The 12515-nt window shown below is 32.7% G+C and overlaps 1 protein-coding gene across 4 annotated transcripts in view; it reads left to right on the top strand.

The window, feature by feature from the left end:
* The window catches only part of LUZP2 (leucine zipper protein 2), a 415565-nt gene extending 406911 nt beyond the window's left edge, over positions 1–8654 (top strand). For 3 of the 4 annotated variants that reach the window (XM_011362583.2, XM_023532082.1, XM_023532081.1), the window contains 2 exons: positions 3939–4025; positions 4798–8654. In XM_011362583.2, coding sequence (XP_011360885.1) covers positions 3939–4025; positions 4798–4902 — 192 coding nt within the window. In that variant the 3' untranslated portion in view covers positions 4903–8654. Of the gene's footprint in view, positions 1–945; positions 1075–3938; positions 4026–4797 lie in introns of those variants that run through there. The other variant, XM_023532080.1, reaches the window with a different exon arrangement.
* Positions 8655–12515: the final 3861 nt, after the last annotated feature.

Below are 12515 nucleotides of genomic sequence, written 5' to 3'. Positions count from 1 at the left end.
AAAGAAAGAAAGAAAGAAAGAAAGAAAGAAAGAAAGAAAGAAAGAAAGAAAGAAAGAAAGAAAGAAAGAAAGAAAGAAAGAAAGAAAGAAATGGAAGGAAGGAAGGAAGGAAGGAAGGAAGGGAGGGAGGGAGGGAGGGAGGGAGGGAGGGAAGAAGGGAGAGAAGAAGGGAGAGGGAAAGGAAGTGGGAGAGGCAAAGGATGAGGAAAAAGATGGAGGAAAGGAGAGAGGGAAGATAGGGAGTAGGGGAGGAGGAAGAGTAGATATAGAGATAAAGATAGAAGTAAATGGTTACAAGAATGGAAATAATAATGTAATTCTTAAAACAAATTCTCTTTATTTAGAGAATCTGTAATACAGAGTGAGAGGTGTGGTTACAGGAAAAAATGGAATTTAATTTTTGTTTTTTACTTGAGTTTCTTTCTTCTCTGAGCCAGACACTGTTTCAGGGTTGGAAATAGAACAGTGAAACAGACAGACAAGATCTTTACACTTAATGAAGCTTACATTCTAGTGGAGAAAGCAGAAAAAAATACATAAACAAGTATGTATATGATAAGTATGGTGGAACCAACCCTTGAATAATGGCTAGAATATTATTTTGTGTATGTCAGAGAGAGGAAGATAAAAGAGAAGTAAAAGTAGACACATGGTGAAGAGAGGGCATGACAAAGGTAATAGTGATGGGGTCAGCTGAGATGAGAACTACTGAGAGATGATTAGAGTAGGGACAGTTCATGGAAGAACTTATAGGCCACGGAGTGATGGATATACTCAATTTAGCAGTTATAAAGAGATAATTACAGTATAAATATCCTGTAGTAATATGCCTACGTCAGAACTAAAACTTAAACCAAAGTTCGTTTTACTCCAAAACACTTCTGTTTGGCAAAACTATATTTATACTATAATGTTGGAAATCCTTCTTGCCTTCCTTAACTACAGTTCTCTGGAATTTTTGGCCATCTAAGTGATATTACAACAAAAGTGAGAAAACTCCAAAATGAAACCTCTCCTTTATGTTCTCGCCAAGTGAATATCTGCTTCATCAATGACTAAATGTAAAATTGATAACATGCTTATTAAGGCATGATACCTGCACATTATAATTATGTTGCCCTTTATCTGTTGCTTTTCTGAGAAACACTAAGAATTTTATGAATCTCATCTCATGAAGTTTCTACAATGCCTGTGAGGCATAGAAAAAGTAAATTTAAAGGTACTGTTCATTATAAGATCAAAGAACCAAAAAAGGTTCAAGCTGTCTTCCAGCCACATAATATTTTCTTTAATGTTGAAATTTAATAAGTTTTCATTGTTCAGATGATCAAAGACTTGTCTCAAATATTCAGCTATGCTTGCATTAATGAAAGAACTACTCCATTGAAAATCCTTTAGTATTTTTCTCATGACAATGACCTTAAGTGATGCTCCACATGCAAAAAAAAGAAAAAAAAGGTTTTTGAGGTCAAACAGATTTGGGAAATGGTTATATCATATCTCCTTCTAAGAGATTTATAATGCATTTGTGCATAAGAAGAAATGGATTTCAAATTTCACTGTATATTTGAATTGCTGGAATGCTGCTTAAAAATGCAAGCCCATATGTATAGGACAGAATTATCACTCAGGAGTATTCTTTTTTTAACAATCACCTTATATGATTATGTGGACAGATCATTTAAGACCAAAAGTGTCAGAAATTATGTGTTAAAAGTGCTGAGAACTACTTTAAATACACTATTTTATGTTCGAATCAACTTTTTCTGCAAACTTGGAAGAGCTATGAACTCCATTATTCCAAATATATCTTAGAAATCCTATATTATGCAGGTTACTTTCTGCACTTATCGTGTTTCCCCCCCATTTTTAATTCCCCCCCCCACCCACACACACTTCTACCCCTAACCTATGGATGTTGCCATTTCCCCTTAAAAACTAGATCCCTGAAGGCGGAGCATCTCCTCCCACATGCTCACAGCATGTGCCCAGGGCCTGGCAACCCCCATGCACTTGGGGGACCTGGCGCACCTAGGATATGGGATGTGGCTCCACCTGGGTCATGACCCCAGGCCCCTCTGCATGTAAAGCAGACATACTAACAACTATACTATGGAGCCACCCTTATCATGTTTTTTGAGCTTGATTTTTATATACTTATTTTAGTTAACTTTTAAAAGCTTAAATGCAAGTTTAATAAAAACAAAGACAAGTTATATTACTATAATAAAAACTGAATAATTATAATTTTTCAGGGTAATTTTAGATTCTAGGTCTGATTCAAACCCATGCAACATAAGAAGAAACAAATTTATTTCGTAGGTTGTGTAGAAGATTCTGCTACACGTGTGCCTAAAATTTTTGTGAATAAGGTAGTCAAGGTTCTGATTACTGATTTATGTTATTACAGTTACAATTTTGTTTTTCCACTATACTAGGTTTATTTAGAAGAAGGGGCTGTGTGTAACAGTTTTGGAGCCGCTAACATATATACTTTAATTAAATCATATGAAAATCAGGCATTTATTAAAATTCTAAGAATTATAATTTTTTTCATAGTCAATGTTTTATTCATTTATTAGTTATTCAGAGATTATATATTGGCCACTTGCCATCTGGTAGACATCTAGCTGAAATCTAGGGCTGATAAACATTGTCCCTGTCTTTAAGAAACAAGATATTGAGGAGCCATACATGCTTATCCATACAAAAACAATATTAAGTGCTAAAATTTTTATATGTTATTGTACTTTTAGAACAGGAAAGTGTTGCTGAGTCTATCTAGTGGTAGAAATGGTGTTCTAGGGAGGGAATGAGTAGCTAGTTTTCAGGACATCATAGTGAAGATAGATTTTTATGAAGGTGGGGTGCCATACACATAGGCACAGAAGAGTAAAGTAACATGCTGTATGTTTAGTTAAGAGCAATATAGTGTGAGAATAGGGAGCATATAAAATAACTCTGCTTTAAAATCTAAATTGAAGTAGGTTAAATTTCCTACACAGTCTCTACTTGTAGAATATACAGAATGTTAGCGTTTAGAACCAGCTTTGGTATCCTTCTGTTTAACTCCAAGGAAACAAACTGACTTGTTCGAGGTCAGAGCTAACTGGTGGCCATGGACCTAGGCTTGTTTTACACATGGAAAGGATTTTGGAAAAGATAAAAAAAAAATTCATATTCTTACACTTAACGGTTTTATAGTTACTTTAAAAATATGTTTAAAATAAAAAGAAACAAAAAAATGGAGGAAGGGGTAATGAGAGGCAGTAAGGAAAGGAGGATGGAAGAGGGGCAGATAAAGAAGGATGAAACGAAGAAAAAAAGAAAGAGTGAGTAGGAGAGAGCGAGGGAGAGAGGGACGGAAATTTCAATATCTTAGTTAAAATGGAAATGAAGCCCAATTGAAATACACTGCTAGTAATTCATCTTCTTCAAAATCATTGAGGCTAATAAGTAAGATGATATTTACTGGTTAATAAAATATAGAATCTTATTCCCACAAATATATTTTTTTAAGTATTGAAGATTTTTTTGCTAGACAGATTGATGATCATTGTTTAAATTGCTTCCTGGTTTGCAATTTTGATGTTCCTGCATACATCCAGACCAGGGGCATATTTAAATCTTGTGTAGACATATCGCAGATATAGTAGTTTTATAATTCTTTATTTTTTAAAACTTTTAATGAAGAAAGAATTTGCCATTGGAATTGAGCTTTGTTGTAGCTGACTGCCACAAGCAGCCCTGAGATCCCCAAACTGACCATGAATGCTTGCTTTCTTCTTAGGTTCTACTCATGTTGTGATGATTCCCCGAGCTTGCCCTTTCAGCTTGTATCAAAGTGAAAAAAAAGTCTCAATGGGACAAATTCAAGGGAATTTTTCTATCTCATTCTTTCATTTGATTTAATTTCATTGACCTATTTTCAATTGCAGCTTTTGCAGGAGGATGGGACCTATTTAATGAAGCATGAAGAAAATTCCCCAAGTACTGACACTGCAAAACCAGAGCCTACCCCAGAGGTATTTTTTGGATTGCTGCTTTTGATTATGTCATAAAACACTTCTTGAACCCATTGGGTTCAATGATTTTCTCTCTTGCTCTAGCTGAAGCAGGGATGTTATATTGACTAATACAAGATACCTCCTTTATCTAGTGCTTCTGGACTTTTCCATGACCACTGTGCCTGCTACTAAGCTTTCGGTTTGATTATTGGAGGTCATCAGAAGAGGAAAGGGTGAAGGAGGTGTCCCTCCCCACCCATGTAACCAAGAAGCAAAACAAAAATAAATCACAAACAAAAAAACATGCATTTAATGCTTATGGGACAAAGAAGATAAAAAAAAGATTTGAGGAAGCAGAGAAGGTCAAAAGAAATACATATCCCCAAGAAAAACAAAAAGCAAACATATACCATTCAGGAGCTCGATTCTGAACTTATATCTGTCCTGTTCCATATTTGACTAAAAATATTATGATGAAATTCTGAGGGTTCATTTCACTTAACACAACATATTTCAAATTTGGGATTAAATTAATTAGAATTGAATGGTTTGGCCAAAGTTTTCTCAAAATAGTTTTTGAAATATTTGTCATTTGTAGACAATATTTTATGTACTTCATGAAGTAGCAGTATTAACATATTTAAATTTATTTTATTTCTGTCTGACAGTTCTTTGTAAGATATTTGTTGATATATATGAATTTATATTACTATTCTACTACAATTTTAATTTTTACCTTATTTATTTAAAATTTTGACTCTCCTAATTGTCTTTTTGTATTGTTTAACAGGAATTGCAAATGCCTCTTTGTACTGAATGTGAAGTGAAAAAGGCCCAGGAAAAACAATTGACCAGCTTCGAAGGGAGGGCAACTAGAGAAGAAAAAATACTGTAAATACCAAGAAACTGTGTAAAAAACATCCATTTGCTATTGTCTTCATACCCTTTTTAGACTACAGGCTTTATGGAAATAATAAGTTTTTAAAGCATGCAACTTTTTCACAATTTTATGTATTTTATAAAGTAGTCCACAAATTTTCCAAAAGATTCCAGGCCAATTATGATTCTCAAGCAATAACCTAATTAAAAAAGATATCCACAGTTATAAATAGTCATTGTCATCAGTAAATTGCCCAATATCAATTGGTCTGTTTTGAATTCAGATGCAAAATAACACTTAATTCTTATGATTCATTTGAGTATGTAGTACTTCTAAGATCTAATTTGTGAAATCAGCTGGAGGATGATAAAATGTTTTGAATCCACATTTTTAGAATCCAAATTGCAGTTATATCATAAAGATCCTGGTCCACATTAGTCAATTGAAGTTACTTTCCTCAAGGTTGGAATCTGTGCTGACCTGAATATATATCTATTGAGAGTGATTTTTGCTATTCTTCTTATGTTGAACATGTCTAAATAATGTCAAGGCAATTCTGTCAGGGATCTAGTCAGTTAACAGAGTCCACTAAATATGTTTGGTATGATGTAGAAAAAAATATCTGGATAAATTACCAAATTTATGACATAATTGCCTAGATTTTTTGGCATTCTATAGACACATCCCTATGGCTGTCTGCTGGAATTACTTCAAGTTTGGAATCAAGTTGTTTGAAATGCTTGACATGATTTTTGGTAGGAAATTGGATAGTGAAATGTGGGATGGAATGAGAGTTCCAAAATACATATATGTAAGCAAATAATATACATTTAAAAATGGAGATTTGATAAAAGTAAAATAGCTATGTAGAATCCATGAAAGTAGTTTTTTTAATATATGTATTTTGAAAACATACGTATTATTGAAACAAATCAATGGCTGCAATAATCTTTGTCATTAGGGCTCTACATAGGAATATCACCAAATAAATTCAGTTCCAAGTAATCTGAAGCTCACAAGCAAGAGGAATTGACACTTGAATAATTATCTGATTGATAGGATCAATATAGCATCAAATGTACAGACTCAAATCAATGGGTTAAATGATCAAGTTACTTTGTCTGCACCAAATATATATAGATCCATTTTACAGAAAGCATATAAAACCATCAGTATTACATAATGGATCTGCTAAGCCATAATTAATATATTTGGAGCACTGTATCCTGGTAAGTTGCATTAGAAAATAGTTAATAAAAAAAATATATGTATAAAATTAAATCTGCAATTAGTAGATGAAATTAAATTCTGGGTTATAATGGCACACCTTTAATCATAATTACATATTCAAAGAAGTTTAGTTATTTGAAAAAATAGCAAACTATCATTAACAATGAAGGTAATATTGTGATATATTCATGTAGCTGTTGTACTTACAGAATAACTTAGTGTCATATGTCAGTATTTTTCAGATTACAGGCTACCTAAGAAAGAAAGAGAATTAATTTTGTAGATAATAGAGTTTTCAGATGAAGTAACTGGTCTAGAAGAGAAGATCAAGCCCAAAATAAGATAAATTTAAATATACTGACTCCTTCTCAGCTCTAAAAACTTAATTCTATAAGGTGGAAAATTGCTAGTTTCCCAAGTCCCGTTCCTTGTAATTTCTCCATTGTACCGCTAAATCCTAACCATCTCTAAAGGCTTATGAAAGGGAAGAAGATAATTGAGTTTTAATGTAGGTTTACTTTCCTACTCCAACCCTGTACCCTAACTTCAATCCTATACTCTATGGATCCTATGGAAAGTTAATTGCCATTTTACTTTAGCAGTGTTTTGAAGCATCTTTGGAACTAATAAAAAGAGAGTAAAGCTGATATTTTCTGAAATTTTTACAGCATATCATAATGAAAGATGAGAATTTGGCTTAATATTAATCAAATTTGAATAGTTAATTGTAAATTATGTGTTCTATACTCTAAATTCCTATGCTAGCATGTGATAATATAATCAAGTTACTTCTCTTAATTATTGTCATGAACAAGTGGGCTTTGAATGAGTATAATGTATATACTTTTCTTTAATGACAGTATTATGTGTCCTGCAGAGCTTACTGTGCTATATTCATTACATTATTTGTTTCAAAACAAAAGGAATTTTTAGCAGAAAAGCTTTATATATTTTTAAAGAAATTTTCTCGGAGTTCCTTTTAATAGTTGAGCACAGAATTCTTTTTTAGTATGTTCTACGACTTTAATGAATGCATTTTATTTCTCTCAATGCTTTAATTGCTTTAAAATGGCATCGGAGAGGTTTAAATGCTTTACTTACATGTGTGGCTTTTGTCTATGAGAGAGGGACCATTTCTTATCATGTCTTTTAATTAACAGCTCTATAAATAGATGGTTGTTTTTGAGGAGCTAACATTCATAGCCTAACTATCCTCATATGGAAGAAAACGTTAACCTGAATGTCGAATATAGATAGTACAATTCTATTATGTACCTGTAATGGTAAGCAGTGAAAGATTACTTATGCTTTGCAGAATATGAATTCATTTCTGTTGAGAAACAAACATGTTTTCCATTGGAATTACTTAATATAGGGATTACCAGAACTGTAGCAATTTATTTCTCTCTCATTATTTTAAAGTACTAATCAATGTTATATGTTCATTCTAAGTTAGAAATTCATTTTGGACTTTATTTCCTTTTATATGCATTAATAATTTAAATTGAACTAGTCCCCGAATTATATAAGACCTAAATGAATGTTGACTGTGTATCCAATGCCAACATTCTTGGATGAAAAGTTAAAAATTCAGTAACTCATCTGGATGTGGTTTTCTATGTGATCTCAAATCTCTGAATATTGAATATATTAGATGGCTAACTTCTTTTTTTCATTCTTTAATCATATATTTAGCATTGCAATGCTATTTCAGACATAATTCTGTTTCTTAAAATATACTGGACTACAAGTCTAAGGCTGTTATATGTGAAGGAGACATTTACTGTTTTAGATTGACGATGTGAATAGCTGGATTAAAACAATATCTGTGAACTTTGCTATAATGGAAACTTTTATTTTAAAGCTTAAGTCTACATGTAATTAACATTAACTGCAGCAGAGGCTGAAATAATTATTGGTATTGTACAGTAGGATCAGCTGGCCAGATATAAAGAATAATGAAAACATATACTTGTTTACTTAGGGGACATTTTCTTAGTCATATGTACAGTCTTAAACTATTTTTTTCACCTGGATTATGTAACATAGTATTAAAGGCCAAGTGATAAAGAATAAAAGGTACCGAAAGATGGCCTATTTTTGCTCAATAAAGATTTGTTACCAAAACTACAATGCATATTATCCTACACAAACTGACTGAAAAAGCCAATGTCAATGTTAAAAATAGTACTTGCCTCTGTATATCAAGATCTAAGAACCTTTTTAAGATGTCATCCTGGAAGCTTCTTTAATTTTTGACAATGTCCCAGAAATCTTTTATGCAGTGTGTGTGCTTTTTTGAGAGTTCTGTGATGGCAGAGATTTTTGTCTTTTTGTTTGCAAATGAGTCTCAAGTGCTGAGAACTAGCTGTCTCATAAAAAGGTGCTCAAATATTTGCTGAATGAATTCATTTAGAACCTGGAGCAGCAAGGGAAGAAGTAAAGGAAGTGTCAAGAAAGCATATTCTACTATGATAACAGGGAATCATAAGATAAATCTTTTAGGAAGAAAAATAAATATCATCTTTTAAGTTTTATTTTGCTGTTGTTCATTTATTTTATTTTTAGGCTTTTTCTCCTTTGACTTTTTCTTTGAAAGGTTTATCTATGGACCTGTAGCTATGACTTTAAGCAGAGTAGATATGACACTCTTTGGAATGCAGCTCATGTAATGGACAATTCACATGGCATTTATGTGTCTTTAATTGGAATCTAGCTTTGACATTTACCTGGATTTGCATGGTCATTTAATTTCTTTTAGTACTTGGACCTTAAATGTTGGACTTAAATCAAAGATTTTCTTCTCCATTCTGCCGAGCCCTAATCCTTTAGCAGACATAACTCAAGGGCTGCTGAGGAGGTAAATGAACATCTAGAGCAGTGGTCCTCAACATTTTTGGCACAAGGGACCAGTGCTCCTGTGAGGATCTAATGCTGATGATCTGAGATGGAGCTGAGGCAGGTGATGGTAGCGCTGGGGAGCAGCTGCAAATACAGATGAAGCTTAGCTTGTTCACCAGCTGCTCACTTTCTGCTGTGCAGCCCAGTTCCTAACAGGCCATGGACAAGAGCCCAGGGATTAGAGACCCCTGATCTGGAGGATGGAGCTCTGGCCTCTACAAACACTCGCCTTCAACTAAAGTATCTATTTTTTATATAATTTATTCGTTGGGTTTACACATTCTCCATATACTTTTAATGGAGAAAGAGAGTTCAAAATCTAATTTCAAAGTGATTTGAACATCACTGAATAAAATAATCTGTATGATCCCTTCTCCCCATTTGTTTGTTCAGTCAACCAGTCATTCAGTCATTCAACAAATATTCTTTGAGAATGTAAAATATACTTGCCATTCCCCATTTTTGTTGAGGATCCAATGGTAAGCAAAAGTATTAAAATATAAATACAAATATTGCACTTAATATGTGTCAGCCACTGTTTTAGACTATAAACATATATCAGTTAAATATTTTCAGGTTTATTGAGACATTTATTACAATTATCCTTATTTCACAAATGAGGAAATTGAAGTAGAAAAATGTTAATGAATTACCCAAGATCATACAGCTAGTAAAAGGAAGAGGTGGAATAGAGACCTGGCAAATAAGTTGCTGGGATCTGTGTGCTACAGAGAAAAATCAGGATTCTCTTTATAGCTTACCACGAGGAAGAGAGAGTGTATATGAATGCAACTTGGCTGTATGAGGTCTTCACTGAATAAAGATATTAAACTGAGATTAATGAATATATATATAATGTTATATAATATTTTATATGGGTGTTCAAAACTTCAAAAATTGTAAGCATTATTATGGCGATGTCTATGTACATTTATGCTTTCTGGCATTTGTGAACATTTTAGCTTGTGGATGCATAAATTTAGTATATGAATGCCCTCATATTTTACATCACTGTCCATATATGCACATGCCTATATGCATGTGTTCATGGATATTAATTCAGCAAAATATGCATATATCAGTTGAAGGCCTTTTTTCTTACCCGGATTCCACTCCTAGTCACATGTTTCACGTTGTTTTAACACAGGAATTCTAAGAGCACAGTCGATGTCTATGTATATATTGTTAAGTGAACATCCGATGCAGCTGCAATGAATACACTATGCTAATTTAGGCTGTGCAATTGGATACATCAAATTAGCGTCTCCGGTCAGCTATTTGATGAAGACAATCATCCCCATCCCTCAGATGCTTGGCTCATGTTCCTCTTTATGTCTGTTAATTTGTCTTCAGTTAGACCTAGTTTAGGGAATTACATTTGGAGTTATTCACTGGATATCCTAAAAAGGGGAATTCCTTTAAGCATGGGCCCTCAAAAGAATTTACCAACTGTACTTATTGTCATCAAAGTATTTTTCACTTGGGAAAAAATAAAGCAACTAATTGTACCAATAATTATATTATCCACTTTGACCATACCAGATCAAAGGCACACTGTTAAAGAAATAAATATGAAATCATAAGATTAAGGAAAGAAAGATATTTTATTTATCATTGGTAATGAAAAGAATGTTCTTATGACAAGAATTTGCTACAGAAGTTTCCAGACATAGATTACTTTGAAATCACTACACTTTTGAAAACCAGTGTCTGTTTATGAGGAAGTACTTTGCTTAGGTTTTATCTTTTCTCTCTCTTTTTGAAATAAAGTGATGCATTGTTACTTTGTCTTTTCTCTTTGTGGTTTATTTGAATTCGGGTTAAATATGATTCATTGAATAGCTGTAATTTGCAGAATAAGATACTAATTGCTCCATGGTACAACTGCCAGTTAATTGGTTTTTACTTAATATCTGATGTGTTCTGCATAATTTTATTTTCTTAGATAATGTGGAGATAGATTTGTCTCACCGATTCACACTGCACAGTTTCTAGGAACTCCTACTTCACCAAGTGACTTGGTAGGTAATTATTGTTCTTTAACACATCATACAATTTAATGTCTCCTATTATTTCCTTAGATATGAATAAACAATGTAAACTCACTGATTCTCTCTTCTGAAGGTTAACCTATGTGCCTTGCTTAGGCCAAGGGGTGGAAAGGCATGGTGGTAATGGTGAAACTTTTAAAGAAATCCTCAGAAGCCTTCTTGAGCTTGGGTCTCAATTTTGTGTCTTGAAATATACTACTTCCAGGTCAGCTTTTCCAAAAGTTACTTCTCTACATACATATGTCTAAACCTTTAGGAGTGTACAGATAACAACACTACACGTGTTACAACATGATCATGAGCAAAGACTTTGGAGTCAAGCTGCTAGCATTAAATTCTTTGTTCAGCTTCTTACTAATGTGTGACCTCAGAAAATTGGCTAATCTGTGTGTTTCAGTGTCTTCACCAGTAAATCAGGAATAATAAAATGGCATACTTCATGATAATCATAACTATTTGTTTTAGTATTGAGATCATATAAGTAGGACAGTTAACTCTTGATAAACACTATTTATTTTTATTTTAAAGTTATCTATACATACATAAATAAATCCACAAATGCCCAATAGCAAAATTATTATACATGTGGAATTTCTCTTCCTCTGTGTGTATGTAGTGTGCGTGGTACACAGGAAGTATAATTTGTTTTGCCTACAAAAAAACTCTCATAATTTTTATCATGTGAAGAAAAAGACTGGATTTGTCTAGATAATGCTATGTTGAACTCACATTTCTTAAGATGAGTGAGTTGAGATAGGATCATCCTTTTAAAACCCCTCCTGTGTGTGGCATCAATTGTCTCTCTATTCATTAAACACAATACCATCAAACAATTTTTCTCCTAAAAATATCTAATTTTTCTCTCTTGTTGAGTCAAAAATATTAATTAAAGGATTCTATTTATTTGTTTCCTAAGAATTGTATAAGAATGTAATTATTTCCTTTACCCTTCTGGTGTAAACTATTTTCTAGATTGCTTTTTATTATTTATCATAATAGGTAATGATTAACATCTGGGAAAACATGAGAAGTATATTTACCTTAAATTGAAACTATAATAATTTTAGTAAGATGTATCATAAGTTATCATCTAAGGAGATATGGGACAGTACCTTTTATAAATTAAATGAAAAGATATATGAATAAGATATTTACATGCTCCAATGAAATTTTAATATAAAAAAAAGAAAAAAATATATATACATTCCAGACGGTCTTTTGCTTCCTATGTTTTAAAATTGCATAGGCTGAGTACTAGTTTTGCTGAGACCTTTAAATCACCAATAAAACATTAATCAAAACCAAGCCTCATTTCAGATTTTATGGTAGAAATGATTCTACACACATTCATTACTTTTCTGAAACTAGATTTTTATTCTCATTTGGGAAATAGAAGCATCAACTTTCTTTTTCAATCTTTCTTCATTCCCACATCAAACTTCAAAG

The sequence above is a fragment of the Pteropus vampyrus genome, unplaced genomic scaffold, assembly GCF_000151845.1.
Source record: "Pteropus vampyrus isolate Shadow unplaced genomic scaffold, Pvam_2.0 Scaffold76, whole genome shotgun sequence".
Classification (NCBI taxonomy): domain Eukaryota; kingdom Metazoa; phylum Chordata; class Mammalia; order Chiroptera; family Pteropodidae; genus Pteropus; species Pteropus vampyrus.
This window is presented reverse-complemented; position numbering and strand designations above follow the sequence as displayed.